Below are 20,812 nucleotides of genomic sequence, written 5' to 3'. Positions count from 1 at the left end.
AGAAATCATTGCTCTTGTATCCTAATCATTACAGACACACCAGCATCACCCACTTCTTATTACTGCAAACATAGCAACAGTTGCCATGCTAGCAAGAGATTCGCAGCACAAACACTGGAGTCAGGAGGGGGCAGGGCGGGGCCAGCGCTGGAGTCACGGCTGGTGAACAGCGTTCAGTGCTGCCTGTACAGATTTAATTAGGCCGGTTGTTCTCTTTGGTCCCTGTGCTGTGGCCTGTCAGACATTTCAGTAGAGCAGAAGCAGTCTCAAAAGCAGCATTTTTTGGACCAAGTCTTACTTTCGGTCTTAAACAAATGTCACCGCCAAAGGCAGGATGTATGCTTTGGTGTACCCAAGAGTGGGTCTGGGCCCTCGTTTTGGTTATGAATGGAGAAAGGGCCAGGGTTTCTCTTCATTTCCAGGAATAATAATCATAAAAAAAAAAAAAAACTCATAAAACACTCATCATTAGAAAGTCGGGCTATTCGTTGTCCCAATATGTCATTTCATCTAATTGAAAACTGAGAAATCTGTCACCATTTATTTAGCAGTTTGCCTCTGGCGAATCTTTGCAGGTTCCCTTCTAGTGGCTGGGAATTAGTTAATTAGTATTACAAAACACGAAGAAGGAAATGCACTCAGGCTCGCCCTTTGGGTTACCAGGGAGCCCATTTTAGGTTGCTAACTGGCAGTGCTGGAGGACAGAAAAGAACATGAAAATACAGCATCAGAATAGCCACGGCGAGAGCTGCGTCTCATTCTCTCTCAAGTGCGTGTTGTAACCTAGATATGTCACTCGCTTGCTCTTTTCATGTAAATCTTTTATGCCTGGCCATACATTCAGGTCCTTAAGACTCATAAAAAGGTGCCAATTCTACACACATAGGGCGCTTCTCATATTTTCACTTTTATTAATTTCCCGTTTTTCATCACTTCCTCTTCTGAACAGTGTTTGGTTTGGTGTTCTTTTACATTTTTCATAGAAAAGCGTTGTTTCCACCCTAGGGTGGTTTTAAAAGTCAAGGAACGGGAGGAAAGGGGTGACATTTTTTCACAGGCTCCTAACTTTAAGGCTGAATGCCTTTGTTCAGTGTGAAATCTCCAAGCCTCTCAGTACAGCAGTCAGATAGGCTGGAGGCCCCACGTGTGGTTTGTCAACTGATTGCTAGGTGGCGCTAGAGAGCAAGGCAACTAGGCAAGAGCCACTGATAACGATTGATTGCTCTAGGTTCACATCAGCTGAAAGGAAGTTCTTACACAGAGCTCTATCACACTGCAGCACAGACGATTTCCAGTTCTGCTGATTTGTAGGAGAGCAGCAGCATAAAATGCAGAGGGCATGAGCAATCAATTTATAGTTTTCTTTCCACTTTTTTTGTGTATGTGTACACATGGGAATCGTTTGCTTATTTCACTGTAGTGCTTTCTGAGTAGGGCACCTAGGGCTGTGGTAAAGAGGTTTGTAAATATAAACAGCTGTGCTTGTTGTTTGGCCCTTCGAGGAAATAGTTTTAACTTCCCGTAGAAGCCCTCTCCACTTTCTTCCGCTTTCTTTAATCTTCCCTCCTTGTTAGATGACATTTGGGGACATAATGAGGAGGCATACAGAGTACTTTCACACCCTCGTATCAACGTGAATAGCCGTATATTTTCTCTTTCGACCCCATACCCTGTGGCATTAAGAAATTTTCTGCTTTTGTTAATTAGAAAAACTTATGAGCACCTTGAAAAGATCTGAGCTTAAAAAGAAAGAGATAAAAGGCAACTGACAGGCATTATGGCACTTGCTTAGATTCTAGCTGCTCTCTTTGGCTTTTATATTTTTTCAGTGTGGACCCTTAATGAGCTTGATAACTGACCTTCAGCAAGTGGATGTCACAAAAATTACACATCCTGTGGCTGATAACTATCCTGAGAAAAAAAGTTTTCTTGTCCCTAGATGAGGCAAGCAACATCTTCCTGTCCTCATTATACAAACAATGTGAGCAAGGCCCATAGAACTGGCCAAGACAACTCTTTCTACAAACTTAGAAGACATTTCTGAAGTGAGAGGTAGACACTGCTGTGAGGCCCTGATACACACTGAGGTCTTTTGTAAATTCTTTGATGCCATGCATTTTTTTAACGTTTATTTATTTTTGAGAGAGGGAGAGAGGGGGTGGGGGAAGGGCAGAGAGAGAGGGAGACAGAGGATCTGCAGCAGGCTCTGCGCTGACAGCGGAGAGCCCAATGCAGGGCTTGAACTCACCAACCGCGAGATCACGACCCGGGCCGAAGTTGGACACTTAACCAACTGAGCTACCCAGGTGGCTAAACCAACAATCTTTAATAAGAGTTCTGAAATCAAAGATGATATCTTTCTATTATTCCTTACATTTATAAATCTTAAAATTATTCCAATTTAGGATTGGCTAGAGGATTGTGTTTATGAGTGAGAAAGTGTGGTGTTTCATTTCCAGGTTAAGAAACTCTTGAAACCCTCATTGTTAGATAGGCTACTTGTTGCCCCAAAATGTCAGCTAAAAGATTCCTTAAAAAAATTACAGTGAATGCAACTGACTGCTGTACTAGAGAATATATAATGAAGAAATGAAAAAAAAAAAAAGGTCTAGTTTTGCAATGTATGTAATTCAATAAAGGAATCACAGTAAAGTGGAGTTATCCTCAAAACTGGCCCCATGGTGTCTAGAAGGAAAGAGTTTGTCTTTTTTAATGTTCTGATTGGTTTTTGTGCCTTTGAAATGTGGCCAAGGAGTCAGGCTCGTTTTCAGAAACATGATTAAAGAAAATAGAGAGGGCAGGGTTAGGCCATGGCATGCTGATGGATGAGGCAGCAGATGTGGACTTTGCTGTGTTCATGTTAGGCTATATCAGTGCAGACAGCTGATTATAAAGGTCTGTTATTAGCAGGCATAGGCCGAGGTAAAGTGGCTAGTATCAGAGGTAGTGGGAGTGAGAAGGGACAATCTCCCTCCATCACACGTTGTACTGGCTGTAGACTGAGAGTGCTCTATGTTCCATTAGAGCTGGCAGAACTTTAGAGGTAGGTAGCTTGCTGCTGCTGACTCTGAAAGCTCAAATGAGAGGATACAAGCTTCTGCTTCTTATGGATGGTTCAGACATGTTGGTCAGGCTTAGTATCCAGAGATAGCATGGTGTAATGGAAACCTGACCAGCAGGCCCAGGTTCAGCAATTAACTACCATTTTCCCACTATCTGGTTTCATACAAATTCCGTAAACCATTTGAGTCTCAGGTTGTTTTACCCAAAAAATGGAAACCATGAGGCCTATTTATAAGACTGTTGTGAGGATTAAATGGCGTTAATGTTTGTGAAGACCTATCATGATCATTCATTCATTCATTCTACAAAGGGGCATTTAGCACCTACCATATGCCAGACACTGTTCTAAGTATTGGAGAGACAGCATCAAAAAGAAGAGAAGTTCATGCTCTCATGATATTTACAGTTAATGTAGATACCAATGAAAAAGTAAATGACTGGCCAAAATTTTCCAGGTCAATGTAAGGGTTATGAAGATACTGATTCCTGTTGATCTAAAGCTTGAATTTTGTTGAACCACATGGGGGGAAAACACAGCTTGGGCTCAAGCAAGGTGGGAGATCAAATAAGAAACACTGGTATAAAGCTAAAATCCTCAAAGGACAACCCCAGGGTGAACCAGAAAAAGTAAAATCCACCCTGCATAAAGAGAGCAGAGGATATGTGTCCTAATTCATCTTTGGCTCCGGGTAAAATGAAAAAAAAAAAAAAATTAAAAATGAAACATTTACCTTGAGAAGTCCCATCCACAGTCCACAAAGACCCAAGTTTTAAAATAGAAATAGTACTACATGTGTTTTATGTAAAACTATAAGTTGAAGTTTTAAAGTGGTTCTGTGGGGTTAGTGTACCTATATGATTAGCAAGAAGAAATACAAAGCATCTGTGATGTCGTTTACACCAAATAAGTGCCAAAAAAAATTGCCAGAGATAAAGTTCCAAGGAGGATGAGCTCACAGTAGAAACACAAAGGTCTAAATATGTGATGAAACCAGGAGCAAGAATTAGCAAAAACAACAAACTACATAATTAGACTATAAAGATGGTAGAGATTAGAGATGGGAAATACCAGACATTCTGATATAGAATATAAAGTTAATGTGTTTGAAGAAAGAAAATAATCAATTAAAAGTATGTAGATGAAACATGAGACTTTCAAAATTGTCACACACACACACACACACAATTTCTAGATATGGAGTAGAAATTAGAAATCAATTGAAATAAAAGTGCGATGAATAGAAAAACATGTTAGATCCAGTTACCGAGAGACTATGTGAACTGGAAGATAGATTTGAAGAAATTACCAGAAGGCATCAAAGAAAAAGTAAATGGTGGGAAATATATGTAAAGAGGTTGGGGAATGTGGAAAATAGAGAATATCTAAAAAACTTCTAGAGTTGCAGAAAGTTAAAATGAAGATAGGGTACAAAAATAGTAGCAGAGACAGTGGTGAGAAATTATCCAGAATGTATAAAAAGATGACAGTTCTCAGATTCTGGACACCCAACAAATTCAAAGCAAGATAAATAAATTAAATCTATTACTATACACAACATAGTTAAACTGTAGGATACCAAAGACACAGCGAAGTTCTAACAGCAGTTGTAAAGGATAGATTGAAAATAAAAGAAAGAATTAGATCCACAGATGAAAGTTTACAGCAGCAAGGAAAGTCAGAAACATGTTGAATGCATCTTGAAGGTATAGGGGAAGAGTAATTAAACACTTCAAATCCCATATTTACTAAAGTATCTTTCAAGAAAGAGGGAAAATAAAGGTGTTTTCATATGATTACTTCTAACAGAGTCATGTTAAAGGAATTTTTAAAGATGTATTTGAGGAAAAGGAAAATGATGTAGAAGGAAGATGTGAAATGTAAGCACAATTAATAATGAAACAGTAAATATGGGTAAGTCAAAATGAACCATAGTTGGATAAAACAATAAAATAATACCTAAGATGTAGAATAAAAAAAGAATCACGATGGGGGCACCTAGGTGGCTCAGTCGGTTAGGCATCCAACTTGGGCTCAGGTCATGATCTCGCTGTTCATGAGTTTGAGCCCCACATCAGGCTCTATGCTAACAGCTCAGAACCTGGAGCCTGCTTTGGAATCTGTGACTCCCTCTCTCTCTGCCCCTCCCCCACTCACCCTCATCTCTTCTGTCTCTCAATAAATAAATAAATGTTAAAAAAATTTTTTTAAATTTTAAAAAATCGTGATGAAATGAAAACAATGGACATAAATATAAGATAATTCAGGAGGGAATGATTTGCAACTAAAATGCTCTAAAACCTTTTGTTTGGGAGATCTTTTATTTTAATAACATATATTAAATTTATAGAACTTGTTAAGTATGTTAAAGTTCTAGGGTGCCCACCAAGAATCGAAAAACAGAGTGCATATTCAAAGAATCCAAAGAAAAACAAACAAACAAAAACAGGATAGGGTGAGAAAAAAGAAAAACTAGAGAGAATAAAATAATATGTTAGCAACAAATTCAAATTATTTCAGCAATCAATGAATGTAACAATCAATATGACAAAAAGTATATAAGAACCTTACAGAGAAGATTATAAAATCTAACTACAAGATCTTAAAGAGCATTTAAATAAATGCAAAAACACACCAAGTTCATGGGAAGGGAGACCCAATATCATAAAGACGTCAGATCTTCCAATATTGATCTACAGTTTTAAAATGTCTATAATCTTGGGTGCCTGGCTGGCCCAGTCAGAAAAGCATGAGATTCTTGATCTCAGGGTTGTGAGTTTGAGCTCCATGTTGGGTGTAGAGATTACTAAAAGAAAATAAATAAACTTGGAAAAAATATAATCAAAATCTTATTTTTTTGTGTGTGGAAAATTCAAGCTGATTATAAAATTTATATGGAAGAGTAAAAATCCAAGAATAATCAACAATAGCCAAGATGAGACATGCCCTACCAGATATCAAAACTTTAAAAATGTTACTGTAATTAAACTTGTGAATTGTTGACATAGGGATAAACAAATATTCCAATAGGACAGAATATAAAAGCTGAAAAGAGATCTATCTAAATGTAGATCCTTGATGAATAAAAGAAGTACCATTACAGATCAGTTGGGGAAGGGATGCTTATTTTTTTCTTCTTTTTAGGAAAGAAGGAGAGAAAGTTTATAATCATTATTTCATGTTTGTTCATCCTATTCTCTTTATACCTGGACAACATCTCCATCTTCAGTGAGACCTCTCCTAAATACCTTAACTCATAGCAATCTCTCTCTTTTACAAACACACTGGGAATGAATGGATCAGTCACTTCTCTCCTCACAGAGTTCAGGTACCTCCATTCTATCCTTTTGTTCATTAAAAAATGTGGGTAGACATTTAATACTCTAATGGTGACAGAGTGGTATAGAAAGAGGTCTGAATGATTTGGCGGTTCATTATTTTTGGATAAGAACATATCTGAACTTGATAGGAATGTAGGGGCCAAAAACTCTGAATGGTAGAGTTTTACTCACTTAAAATGCAGAAATACAAAGCATGGCATTCATAGCCCAACTAATGATTCCTCTAATTTACTATAAATAAACATATTTAGTATTCACCATCCACAATTAAATTATAAAAGAGATATTATAGGCATCTGAATAAAAACAAAAGAGAAGACAATTTTTGTCCTATAAGTGTTTATGGGTTAATGGAGAATAAGAAAGTAAATAATTGTAAGACAAAATCATGTAAGTGCATGAAGTGGCACAAAATTCTGTGACCCATAGTAAGGCATGGGTGGCAATGGGGTAGCCCCAGAAAAGCCTCCCTTATGATCTAGTGATTAAGCTGATTGAGATATTACTGATGGCTTATTAATACTTTGACAAGATTGGGGGGTGTCAAGGTTAAAAAATATAGGGTATGGGGATAGGTTAACAATAGGTTCAACACAGGGTATGTATGGGACATAGTAGAACTCCTAGTTTGTCTAACAGTGTGCATTACTGGGGATGTTATTGCTATTTTATACAGGATAATTTTTTTTAAGTTTATTTATTTTGAGAGAGAGAGAGAGAGAGAGAGAGGGAGAGAGAGAGAATCCCAAGCAGGCTCTATGCTGTCAATGTAGGGCCTGATGCAGGGCTTGATCCCACAAACCACAAGATTCTCACCTGAGCTGAAACCAAGAGTGAGACACTTAACCAACTGAGCCACTCAGGTACCGCTGTACAGAATAATTCTTTATTTTGTGGAATTGTCCAAAACATTGTAGGAAGTTCAATACTCTGGCCTTAGCCAACTAAACAGTGGTTGCACCTCCTTTAGTCACTGGGACTACCAAAAAGTGCCTCACACAGATCCCAAACTCCTAGCATGCATTTGAGAAGAGAAGTAACCGTATCGCTCTCTGCCTAGAACCATTGGAACATATGATACTCAGCAGGAGGTATAACTGGAAAACGTACCATTGATCATTTTGGATTCCAGGATGACATAATTTCACTTAATTTTAGAGGTAATGGAGAATTATTGGTGGTTTCAAGGTAGAGTAATGATGTAACAGGAGTTCTACAGAAGGAAAGGTCATGCTGGCAGTAGAGTGTTAAGTGGATTAAGGCCAGAAGAAAGCCGGAAGGGGAGAGAAGGTTAAAGACAAAGGAAGCAGGATGGTCATGTGAGACATAAGGACTGGGGGGTTAACTGTGTGTGTGTCTGTGTGTGTGTGAGAGTTGGAGCTGAGGGTTAATATGACATCACAAGAAAACTCATGAAGACGAGAGAAGCAAGGTAGGAGGAGCTGAAAGTGCTCATGAGCACAGTGTTGAGATTGCGGATGTGGTGAGCTGGTGAGAGAAATAAATTGGGAATGAAATGGGGATGAAGAACGGAAGAGCACATTCAAAGAGCCTGAGGGAAGGTTCAGTACAAAGATGCATGTAGGAGAGGTGGTAGATGAAAAAGAGAGTGTTGACCTTTGCTGATAAGAAGGAGACACTATTGCTTGTACTTGATAAACGTTCTGCTCCATAACAGCAAATGGCCACACTCTTCTCACCACTCTCCTTTTTTTTTTTTTTTTTTTTCATTCCTCCCAGGAACATCAGTTTCAGGGTGCTATCATCTTACACAATTGCTGCATTCCGGAAAAACTATGTGTAAATTAAAATTTTATAACTTACATTCAACTTTTATAAGTCAAATTGCATTCCAAGTGCACTCGGCAAGCTTTCTATTTAAAGGAACCTTTTGATGGACCCTTTCGTAATGTGAAAAATTAATTCCAAATGTATCTGTTTTACAGTTGCAGTCCCTGGATCTCTGGTTTTCTTCTCCTGGACAGCTAACTAGGTCGTGGCGTTCTATTCTCAGAGCCCAGCCCCACACAAACACTAATTGGTTTTCGCATCTGAAAGGTTGTGTATCACTTTGTCATTTCTAAATTTACATGATGTAATCCATGTACAAGATGGGAGAGATTTCATACCCAGTGGGAGGAGCAAGTGCCACATGCTTAGTTTTCCAAATATATCTAGAGACACAAAATATTTTAAAAGAGGCAGTACTTCAGAAGCGCCTTCCTCAATCTCAGATTTCAGCAATTTGTGGTTTCAGTAGGAACTGGCAAATCCCTATAACCTGTGGAAAAAATATCTGACTATTTCCCACCTTGACATTTATTTTAGGAAGAACAACAATAATCAGTAAAAACAAATATGCAAAGGAACAGCAACCAAAGCCATCACCAAATCCTGCATCATAAAAGTACAGGCTATGAACTTCATAACCAAAAACTGAAAAATAAATGCACCATTTTAAAGGCACTGTTGAGGGCTGTGAGACCCAGAATTGGAAGCATACATTAGTTAGGACTACACCATTCTCTTAAAAGCATGATGCCAGGCTAAAAATTCCACCTGTGTGATTCTAACGAGTTAGGATGCCGCTTAGATCAGCAGTCACTAGCACACTGCAAGGATTTCTGGGAGAGGCCACACAGGTAGTCAACCTTCAAAACGATATCCTTTGGTTACAGCTGCTGGGTCACCTCTGCCCTCACTTGCCTCTCCTTATTTATCCCCTTGGTTGTATCCCCTTCCCCCGGAGTGACTGACAGGTTAGCACTGTAGCATTCTCCTCTAGCGTGCTTCTCATACTCAGAGGTATATTAGAATCATCTGGGAGATGTTACAAGCTTCTGACGTCTGGGTGCCACCCCCATGTGTTTTGGTTTAATTAGTCCTGGGCATCGGTACTTGTAAAAGTTCCCCGGGTGATTCTAACGTGCAGCCAGAGTGGAGAGCCACTGTCTTGCAGGCTGTTAAACTCGTGGCCCTGCTGGGCTTACTCCATCAGTTCCTGTATCCTTAGGCTCTTTGACTTTAAGAACCTATTGATCTCTGGTCTCACTTGCTCTGTCTTTCATATATAAAAGCTGAAAAGGCAGGCTTAGGAGAAGTAGCTGAATTCTTTCCCTGACCGACTTCCAGAAGAAACTGGAAGAAGTCCAACAATATGAGTATTGGCAAAATATATCAAGCTTCTGAAAAGTGCCAACTCCTGTGCCAGAGAAATTCAGTAAGCATAGAAGAGACTTAGGTGAGAATTCTAGCTCTGCCTCCATAAACTCAGGAAAGTGACTTATCTTTTCTAAGCCTCAGTTTCCTCATCTGTAAAATTGGAATACCTACTTCCTAAGGTTTACTTAGATGACAACTCAGTGTCTAAAATAGCATCCAGCATGCAGCATGCACTCAATAGTGATAGGTATATAAATGGAAAGCACAGAGAAATTAAAGCTTTTTCATTGATTATGTTTAAAATTAATAACAATTATAATTTGTTGAGCCAATGTATCCAAATCTTTATCTATGAAACAAATATTTACTATGTATCGACTTTATGCCAACCATACTGCTGGATACTAGGGGTAGAGTTATGAATAAAACAGACATGATTCCTATTTTAGTGAATCTGACAGCTTAGCTAAATGCTTCACCTATTTCTGTAGTTGATTTCAAGCAGTCCAGAGACTGAACTTGCTGGAGGGATAGTACAGCTAACACACTGACATTCAATGCACCCTCACAGCAAATACTCAGGATGTACTACATTGTTAAGAGAAACCTGAACCAAGTAGAGAGACAAAGACTTAGCAGAATTCTGCAACAGTTGTGAAGGGCCAGAAAGGTAGAAGAAATCTTATGAGAATATCCAAAGGAACATCTCAAAAAACCTGATGGGTTTTTCCCACCCCATTTGAGCAGTTTTATTAGCAGTGGTATATTTCTCGGGGTTCTTGAAGGCCAGAGAAGTTGTATTCCCTCCACCCCCAACTCACCCGATTGGGAGCACACCTGTGCCTCCCGTGCTGTGTAGCTGTCTCTGTATTGTAAATTGTGTGACTTACCTACATTCCTGGAACTTGTATTTTTTGCTTGGGTCTACTGGCATCTTTTAATCAATCACTCACTCCTGTGACAATACTGCCTCTCTCAATAACAATCCTAACAGCTGGTGTTATTATCTCTATTTTATGTATAAGACTTAAGAAACGTGCCTAAGGTCATTGGGCTGGTAAATAGCAAAGCTGAGAGTGAACCTCAGTCTGTATGACTCCACAACTTAACCTCTGCCTCAGAGTAGACATACTTCAGGTGACTGTGCTTTGGAAATATCAAAATCTGACCATTCAGAGAATTCATTTTAAAACCACAAGTAAAGAGTAGGAAGACCAAATGGAACTAGAAGACAATGCTGTGACTGAGCCTAATCTAATCTTGGCCTATGGGCCCTTTATGAAATTATATAAGAGACTGGAATCTAATAAAGAATTGTGTCCAGTTTGCCTGGTTATCAATCAACCTGCTGATACTTAATTTTATGACATTCTGTAGATTAAAGGCTTCATGATTCAGATTCCCATCTCTTCATAGCTGTAGCTGCCACTCTTTTGTTAGACCTAGAATATAATAACTACAGCTAATAAAGCAACATGAGCAATTTGTGTATTGTATAAGATCCTTGATAACTCCAGATAATCCTTCTCCATCTTCAGGGTAAAATTTCTTACTCTGATGATGGAGACTGTGAGTGAGTGTGTAGGCATTTATATGTGTGCCTGAGTATACATGTAGAGCAGCTCATGTGTAAATGCTCAGGAGCTCATGCAGAAGAACAGATATTTTAAGCCATTTTTTTTTCAGATTTCCATAGGTTGCAGTATATATGCAGTAGGGTATCCATTCAGCTTACAAGTAAATGCCTTTTCTGTTTCCCATCCAGAACAGGGGTTCCTGGCAGCCATGCTTATATTAATGAAATATGACCCCACTGCCACTCCAATCATTTGCTTATACCAGCAGTGGCCATTTGATCCAAAAAAGGCCAATCACATTCTCTCTCTCATGGCAGACTCCATTTATTCTTAATTCATTATGGTTTCTGTATCTATGCCTTTTGTCATGTGACTTTTCAGTTCTTTCTATTAGAGGCTGTGTATATATATTTTCTCTTCCTATTGGATGTTGGACTCAGCTATGTGACTTGCCCCTAGAGCTGGCCCATAGAAAGCCATAGGATGCAACTTGAACATAGGCTTTAAATGAGCATGGGAAGCTGGGTCTGTCTTCTTGAGTTCCTAGCCTTTGTCCATGAGAAGAACATGTCTCAGGTAGCTGCTGGTCTGAGGACAGAGAAAGACATGTGGAATAGCCCTGGATAAAATCTGTGCTCAGAGTCAAGCCCACCAATAAGCAGTTCACAGGCACATGAGCAAGAAATAAAAGCTTATGATCAAACATTGTTGAATTTTGGTATGCATTTTATAAAGAATTATTATGGCACTACATAACTAATATATCTCTTCTTGAAGCTTTACAATTAAGCTGAGACAAAAAGATCTCCTATTGAGAGGAACAGGGGCATGTAAATGGTAGAGCTTGCTATGGAAGAATGTTGAACTTTTTTCCCCTCTTTTTCTGACTTGCTCCTTTAGTTAAGTTTCTCTCTCTCTCTCTCTCTAAGGTAAAGTTCATATAAATGCAATTAACCATGTTAAGGTAAACAATTTGGTGACATTTAGTGCATTCACAGTGTTTTACAATGACCTCTATCTAGTTCCAAAATATTTTCATCACCCCGAAACAAAACCCTATACTCATTAAGCCTTTATTCCTAATTTCCCATCCCCACCCCAGCCTCTGGCAACCACCAATCTGATATTTTCTTTTTTTTTATAATGGGTTTACATATTACCTATTATGGATTGAGTTGTGTCACCCTCCCACCTAATTTGTATGTTGAAGCACTAACCCCTTATGTGAGGATACTGGAGATGGGGCCTTTAAGGAGGTGATTAAGTTTAAATGAGGTCAGAAGAGTGATGTCCTGATCCTACAGGACTGGTGCCCTTATAAAAAGGTGAAGATTGCAGAACTCTCTTTGCCATGTGAGAGCACAGTGAGAAGAAGGCCATCTGTGAGCAAGGAAGATGAGCATCTGTAATTCCCACTGGAGTCTGACCATGTTGGCACCCTAATCTCAGACTTTCAGTCTCCCCTGGTGAAAAAGTAAATTTCTCTTATTTAAACCATCCAGTCTGTGGTATCTTGTTATGGCAGCCTGAATTGACTCACACACTTATTCTGAATATTCATATAAATAGGATCATATAACATGTGGTCTTTGTGCTCAGTCTCTTTCCAATGAAGGCAAGTTTTCAAGGTTCATCCATGTTGTAGCATGACTGAAGAACATCTTATTGTGTGCGTACCACATTTTGTTTATCTGCTCATCTGTTAATGGATATTTGGGTTGTTTCCACCTTTTGGCTATTGTGAATAGGACTGCTCTAAACATTTGAGTACAAGTATTTGTTGGAGTACTTGTTTTCAATTCTTTAGGGTATATACCTAGGAGTGGAATTGCTGGGTCATAGAGTAATCCTCAGTGTGCTGAACCTTTGGTGCTCAGATCCTAAAGCTGTTTTTTGGTTGCCACACAAGGAATTCTTCCTTGGATTCCATAAGATAACCACAAAATACTTTCAATAAATTCCCTTTGTTGCTGTAGCTACACAATTCTTACTTAAGCTAGAGTTAACTGCTGTTACTTGAAACTTAGAATTACTAAACTAACAAATAATAAAATTCCTATTTTTTGGTCCCATAATATTAATATAATATTATAAGAAAAATGGGCTAAATCCTCTTACTTCAAAGTTTGGCATGGGGTGGTAAATCCCCCATTGATACTAACCACATCAGATAACTATCTTGATGAGATTCTGGAATTCATCTGGACTGTGAGATTGTTGCTTAGATTGCTACTCACCTTTGGGACCAGGCAGCATAGGACCTTGCATTTAGAGCATATTCCAACTCAAAACGACTTCGTAAAGCTGCCACATGGCTCCGGCCAGGCCCTCCACGGCTCACCAGGCAGTCAGAAGAAGAGGAAGGTGACAGAGACCCACTGCTGTTACTTGATGCAGGAGACATCAGCTGAGTGAAGAAGGGGTAGTTTCAATCCTTTAATAAAACCAACAGGCTTAGGGCAAAGAATAGAATATAGATTTATTTTAGCTTTCTATTCTAGGATCTCTCATTTTTAATTTCTATTCATCTCAGCTTGCTTCTGGCTTTTCCTATCGGCCTCTGATGGCAACACATGGCTCACTTAATTTACTTTTTTGACCCAGTTCTATGCTGAGAGCTGGCCCTTTAAACTTACACTCATCTTTCAGAAAACATGGTAGGCTTAAATCAGATTCATAAAATAGATATTTAGAAGGTGATTATTTAATGGCTAAAAGATTACATTTTTCACAATGGTGATAAGATTCATGGCAGAGTTCCTTTAAGTTGTAGCTTAAAATTATCCCCCTTATATGAAATTATTTCCTTTACATAAAATGAATTTATACACTTTTCCAAGAATACATCCATTTTATAAAATGAAGGATGCTTTAATGTCTGGCAAGCATGAGGACTAAAGAGAGTCTTTGGGAGAGCATTTTTAAAAATAGTTACAAATAGTTAAATGTAGCTAGAAAATAGAAGAGTATTGAGGGAAGAAAATGAGAAGGAGTAGAGAAAAAATAGGAGAGTAGTTTTCTTGAATTTCTGATGACCTTGCTGTTTATGCACTTTACCTAACCCAACTGAGAACATTAGTGCTTTGACATTATAATTTCCTAAGATATGTAGACAGTAGGTTTGGGTTCAAAAATATAATATATGTAAATTCTAGGCTCTTCACAGTAGCCAAGACATTTCTAAGTAAAGCTCTGAGAATCATGTGATATCAGTGTTGAAATGAACCTTCAAACTCTTCAATGATTGAATCTTTTCCGTGCCTCTTTTCCAAGTTAGCTATACAAGCTGATGGGGAGCTTCCAGTGATGGGGAACTCACTGCCTCCAGATCTGTTCATTTATCTTAGGACAGATCTGACAATTAGAAAGAAAGTTCTTTCTCATTAAAACAAAACAAAACAAAACAAAACAAAACAAAAACCTTAATTACCCTTCATTTCTATCTGTTGGCCCATAGAAAACAAGGCCAATCCCTTTGCATGTGATCATTTTTCAGATGTTTTAAAAAACAGCTCTTGGACTCATCCTGATTTTCTCTTCTCTGGGACAAACACCCCTGGTTCCTCTAATTGGTTCTTACATACATGATTTCAATCCATTCATCATTCTGATATCTCTCCCCTAAAATTTGTGTTCCAGTTATAATTATCCTTTTAAAAGGACAAAACTGGGTACTATTTTGTTTGGCTATCTCAGAAGAGAGAGGAATAATCCCATCCTTATTCTGTAGCAAGACAGCTACTTCACATTCTAACTTCCACAGAGTTTGACATTGACAGAGTTTGACATTCATGATGCTCCTAAACCATATCTCCACCATTTGATATTCTTACTGTTGTTTCTTTGACCCTGGTGTGTGATGTTATACTGATTCTTGTTAGACATGTCCCATCATTTTATCTTCTGAGATATGGAATTCCACAAACCAAGCCCCTGAAAGCTGATTTGGGTCCATTATTTAGTACAACCCAGTCCAGCAAGTTCTCTTGCATATAGTTATTCATCTTCTCTATGAGGGGAGATTGTGCTAAGAGGCTTGGTCAGTATAAGAAGACAAACTAGTTTAGGAAGTCCTACCATTGTCTCTTGTTTCTGGAATCCACTCTTTCATCTAATTGGATATATTCCCCAGACTTGGATATCTCTTTCATCTAATTGGCTATATCCCCAGCAGTTTTGCCCTGGGAAACTCAAAGGTTCCAAGTGAGAGGACACTTGGAACTCAAGCCTTAAAAGTGTCTTTCAACATTCAAGGCCTCTGGCAGATTCTCTTGCTGGTAGGGGCTGCTCAAGCCCCACCAAATATATATGTTTCAGGACTGAAGAGAAAGGAATGAAAGTTTAATGTCCAAAGACTAAAGCTACTTCCTACATACAAAACTTCCTTTTTAGAAGTTCTGGTAAAGAGTTATGAGACAGAGCCATTCACTCCAGGCTGTAAGTGAAGACCTGGAACCCTTTCCCGATAAACTGGGTTCTAATGACACTAAGTTGAGATTTTTTTTTTTTAGGGAAAAAAAGTGGGATGGTTCCACTTTGGAATTTCACTGTGCAATCTCGGGTTGATGCTGTTCCCCCTGTTTTGGCCCTTCCCTTCATATGCATATGTATATATGAGCCTATATGTGTGATATCCACCCCCTCTCTTGCAGCATTCATTTGCCTTGGGAATATGTTATTATTTTTGAATTAGTGCTCATGTTTTAGCGTCCTTACTTATTTTCAAATGCTATCTTCTGACCAGGTGTATAGAAAATTAAGGCAATTAGAGAGAAAATTAAAGCAAACAGCTCCTTGATATTAAGGGAAGAAAATTCCATTAGCCTGATTACCAATATATATCACTTTATGCAACATATGTGTGGTATAAAAGCAATGCATCCCAATTAATTTATGCACTAATTTTAGTGATAATTTTCCCTTTCTTATTGAGCATAAATACACAGTGGCTTAAAATTTAATTTATGTTTCACTGTATATAGGAGCTTTTGTATAGAAAAAAGTTGATTTAAACAATTAACTTCTAACGTATTTGCATGCACTTGCAAGCAAGCAGGGGAGGAGGACAGGGAGAGGGAGAGAGAATCCCAAGCAGGCTCTATTGATCTCACAAACCATGAGATCAGGACGTAAGCTGCATCAAGAGTCAGATGCTTAAGGGACTGAGCCCCCCAGGGGTCACTACTGTATTTTCAAGTTTTTACATATTAATTTTAAAGCTTGGCATACCTGTGTCCATTTGCCTGACTGATTATTTGTTGGGAAGGCCTAGATTCATGCTGGATTTGTTTTTATCCCTATAGATTCAGTTAGTCCACCCTAGAAACTTAATGAACAGGTTAAAAATATGAATGAAGTTATAGACCTCCATACCTACTATCTTTCTAGAAGCACCATCTTACTTATTCCCCAACACCCTTGGATACTCAAGACTTTTTTTATGGACATATTTCAGAAGCTAAAGTTCTTACCTCAATGTTGCAGAGACACTCTTCTAACTTGGTAACAACTTCAGAAAATTCGGGTCTTCCCTGTAAATAAAGAAAAGACTTTTTTCCCCCAAAGAATAAAAGGGAGGCAACTCTCTTTGGATTTTAAAATTGGGTATTTGCATTTGTAAAGAATGAGATTAACAATAAAGTATATTTTTATTTAAAATACACTTGTATTGAAGTGTTAATTGAATGTTCATTTGCTGTTCAGGGAGGGATGTTGAGTCTCCTTCTGATAAGAGTTTTAAGTCAGAATTTGCAACTACATTCAGATAATGAAATAGTGGAAAAGCTTTAATTAGCTTTGCATGCTTTTAAATGGCAGGTTTTCCTCTTCAAAATGAAAGAATAAAAGTGAATACTAAAAACTGTTAACTATCTCAGTGCCTTATAATATACTGTACAATGTGTCTGTAGGAAAAGAACGACTAAAGCAAATTTTATAATTAGCTTCATTTTTGAAAAATGCCACCTCAGATTCAAAGCTGAGATCAATAGAAACCTCATGACTATATCCTATTTTAGGGTTAAGATAAGCTTTTTATATTAAAAAACCTGCCCTTAAAGACATTGTTCGTTATGAACTTCTGTGTCAGATGAGTCTGCTTAAACAAGCATTTACTGTATTCTGATCATATTCCAAACTTTGTTCTAGTTGCTAGGGATGCAAAAATGATTATGGATCTATGAAAAAAATTCTGGGAATTTTAGAAAGTGTTGTTCTCTTTGGAAGAAATTATATGCCTCCTTTTGTCAGATCCTAAGGACTATATAACCTATCATTTCTCCTTTATGTAACTTTTACTGCCAGGAGGTGGATAGCCCAATTTAACATTCAGGTGCAGTAACCGACTAATTTAGATTCCTAGTAGAACAATTTCTCCCTTAATATCTAGCCCTCCCCTGAGGACACTATTTCCCCTAGAGCCCACTCAAGTGGAAGCTGTTTTATCTTGCATATTCCTGGTACCTTCTGGTTGGTGGGGGAGGTGATGGGGTGAGTAGAGTTCTGGGTATTCCTTACTGTTCCTGCAACTTCCGAATGGTTTCTCCTCTAAAAACCACCGGTTCATCAAGCTCTCCCACCAGTCATTCTCCCCCATTCTTTGAAGGCTTTAGTGTTTGGCTTCCTGTCATGCTAACACTACTTAGTGCTTTTAATATCCATGTAGCTCATCATCACAATAGTCTGACCTCTGGGTTCCTTTGTCTCCTCTTCTGCCTTGATCTTACACCCCACCTTCCTGGTAGGTAGTCACATAGCTCCCTAGATTGACCCTGTTACTAACAAGGTCTGCAACCCTTCAGTGTCTCCAATCTGTCAATTTCTGTCAGATCACTATCTTGGCTCTATATCTCCTTTCTTTCTAGCTTACTTCTTCTGAAACCCTGACTCCAACAATCTTTAACTACACAAACCATCTTACCACTTTAAGAAACCAACTTTTTATTGTGAACATTTTCAAATATACCCTAAAGTATGAGAGAACAATTCAATAAACCTTCATGTATCTATCACTCAGCCTTAAAAAAACATGTTTTTGCTAATATTTTCTATGTACATACATATGTCCATATCTATCTACCTACCTACTTTTCATCTAATCTCCCCTATTTTTTGTTCATCTTACCACCTTTTCACTGTCATTTACTCACCTTGTTTCTTCCTGTGCTTAGCTTAGATTTCACTGGCAATCATAATCACTCTCTTCCATACTACCTCAACTCCCTTGCCTTATCATGCCTTTTATACAGTATTGGAAAAAATCCCAATCTTGACTGAATCCATCCTGACTGGACTTACTTCAAAATCATGTCTCTCTAGGGGAGCCTGGGTGGCTCAGTTGGTTAAGTGTCCAACTTCAGCTCAGGTCATAATCTCATGGTTTGTGAGTTCAAGCCCCACGTCAGGTTCTCTGCTGTCACTGCAGAGCCTGCTTGGAATCCCGTCACCCCCCCCCCCCCCCGCTTCTCTCTCTGCCCCTCGCCCACACATGTGTGCACTCTCTCTCTCTCTCTCTCTTTTTCTTTCTCAACAACAACAAAAAATCATTTCCCTCTAACCTCAAGTGCACCCTCAGTACTCCCTTGGGAGATTACACATTTTTAGTTCACTCACTCTTTCACACTCCAGACTGGTCTTGTACCTTCTCCTCTTTCCTCAAATGTCTAATTCCTACTACTACATTGACCACTCACCAATGCCTAAATTCACATAATTTGTCTTCAGTCTCACTTTTATGGATGAATTTTGCCTGATTCTCTCTGAGGCCAATTCTTATCCCTGCCTATCTTCAAGGGTATTGCTCTAACAATAATTTTCTCTTCTACTTTTCTTGCATCACCAATGTTTCTTTTATTTAATCCCAACATACTATTAATTCTTCCATCTTAAAAACAAATAAGCAACAAAATAAAACTCTTGACTCCACTTCTTCCTCAAGCTAGTACTCCATTTTCTCTATTCGCCAAAATTGCTCAAAAGAATTGCCTAAATTCACAGTCTTTTACTTTATTCCTTCCATGTGACCTCCACCCAAATCATGTTTTCTCCTGTAACACTTTGCTAACCCTGCTCTTGTTTAGGATACAAAGACCTGTCTCCACATTGCTAAATTCAAAGGTTAAGTTTCAAAGCTCAGCCTATTTGGCACTGCATTAAATACAGATAATCATTCATTTATGCCTGAAACATTCTTTAATAGGATTTAAGGTCACTACTTCTCACTATTTTTCTCTTCTCTCTCTTGCTCTTTCTTAGTCTCCTCTGTTAATTTTGCTTTTCTTCTTTATCTTTAAATTCTGGATTGCACCAGGACTCAGGCTTTGGGTCTCTTCTCATCTATCTTTAGAGTTAATTTGTTGAGGGTTTAATTCTGTCTCATGGTTTTAAAAAACAACTCCCAAATATCTATATCTAGCCCAGTACACTCCCTAGGCTAAATTCACATATGCAATTTCTTATATTTATAGTCTTCCCTGCTTCAGTAAATGGCAACACCATCCTTTCACTTACAGAGGCCAAAAACCATAGACTAATCTCTAATTTCTTTCTTTGTCATACTCTTGCTCCTAATCTACCAGGAAATCACATTCATTCTGCTTTCAAAGGGTATCCAGAAACTGAATGGTCAGATAGCATTTATAGCAGATGGACCTTCCCCCAGACAGCTGTAAACTCTGGACTAAATATAAAAGACAGCTACCTGAAGGCAGAAGAGAGGGAACAAAAGCTGGTAGATTCTGGAGGGGAGTCAATTAGAAAAAAGGAAAGGCATGTAGTAAGTCTTCCGCTTTAAAAATTTTTTTACAACACCTACCCTAAGGGCAGACCTCATCTACGTCTTAGGGAACAATTAAAATTCTTATGAAAGCCTGCAGGCTTGGTTGCTTAAAAAACCAGAAGATAAAATTCAGGGCAATCAAAGTTTTTTAGCTATGGTTTTATAACAAGTTATCACAAATTTAGTGGTTTAAAACGATACCCATTTATTATCGTACAGTTTCCATGGGTTAGGAGTTGAGTGCAAAATAACTGGGTCCTTTGCTCAGGGTCTCACCAGACTAAAATCAAGGTGTCAGCTAGCACTGTGATTCTCATCTGAGGCTCAAGGCCTCTTCTAAGATCACTGGTTATTGAAGAAATAATTTCAGGGGCTCCTGGGTGGCTCAGTTGGTTGGGCGTCTGACTTCAGTTCAGGTCATGATCTCATGGTTCACAAGTACGAGCCCCGTGTCAGACTCTGCGCTGACAGCTCAGAGCCTGGAGCCTGCTTTGGATTCTGTGTCTCCCTCTCTCTATGCCCCTCCCCTGCTCATGCTTTTCTCTCTCTGTCTCAATAAATACATGTTATTATTTTTTTTTTTTAAGAATTCATTTCCTTGTGGTTGTATGACTCAGGTCGCTGTTTTCTTGCCAATAGTAATTCAGGGATGACTCAGATTCTGGAGAATGCACAGTTTCTTGCCACATGGTCCCTATTAAGTCGTTCACAACATGGCCATTTGTTTTCTTCCTGGCCAGCAAGGACATGTTTCTCTTCTTCCTCTGTGACAACTGGAGAAACAGTCTCTGCTCTTAAAGGGCTCATCTGATTAGATCAGGCCTACCTAGGATGCTTTTCCTTTTGCCATATGAAGAAACATAATTATAGGAGTAATATTTCATCATATTCATGA

The 20,812-nt window shown here is 38.5% G+C and overlaps 1 protein-coding gene across 2 annotated transcripts in view; it reads right to left on the bottom strand.

Moving 5' to 3' along the window:
• The window catches only part of LOC102964317 (serine/threonine-protein kinase TNNI3K), a 288,998-nt gene that overhangs the window by 39,528 nt on the left and 228,658 nt on the right, over window positions 1-20,812 (bottom strand). The window contains exons 23-25 of one of the 2 annotated variants that reach the window (XM_042997581.1): window positions 16,613-16,672; window positions 13,379-13,548; window positions 11,583-11,729 (exon numbers count right to left, since the gene is read on the bottom strand). In XM_042997581.1, coding sequence (XP_042853515.1) covers window positions 11,714-11,729; window positions 13,379-13,548; window positions 16,613-16,672 — 246 coding nt within the window. In that variant the 3' untranslated portion in view covers window positions 11,583-11,713. Of the gene's footprint in view, window positions 1-11,582; window positions 11,730-13,378; window positions 13,549-16,612; window positions 16,673-20,812 lie in introns of those variants that run through there. The other variant, XM_042997580.1, reaches the window with a different exon arrangement.

This window comes from Panthera tigris, chromosome C1 (genome assembly GCF_018350195.1).
Source record: "Panthera tigris isolate Pti1 chromosome C1, P.tigris_Pti1_mat1.1, whole genome shotgun sequence".
NCBI lineage: Eukaryota > Metazoa > Chordata > Mammalia > Carnivora > Felidae > Panthera > Panthera tigris.
This window is presented reverse-complemented; position numbering and strand designations above follow the sequence as displayed.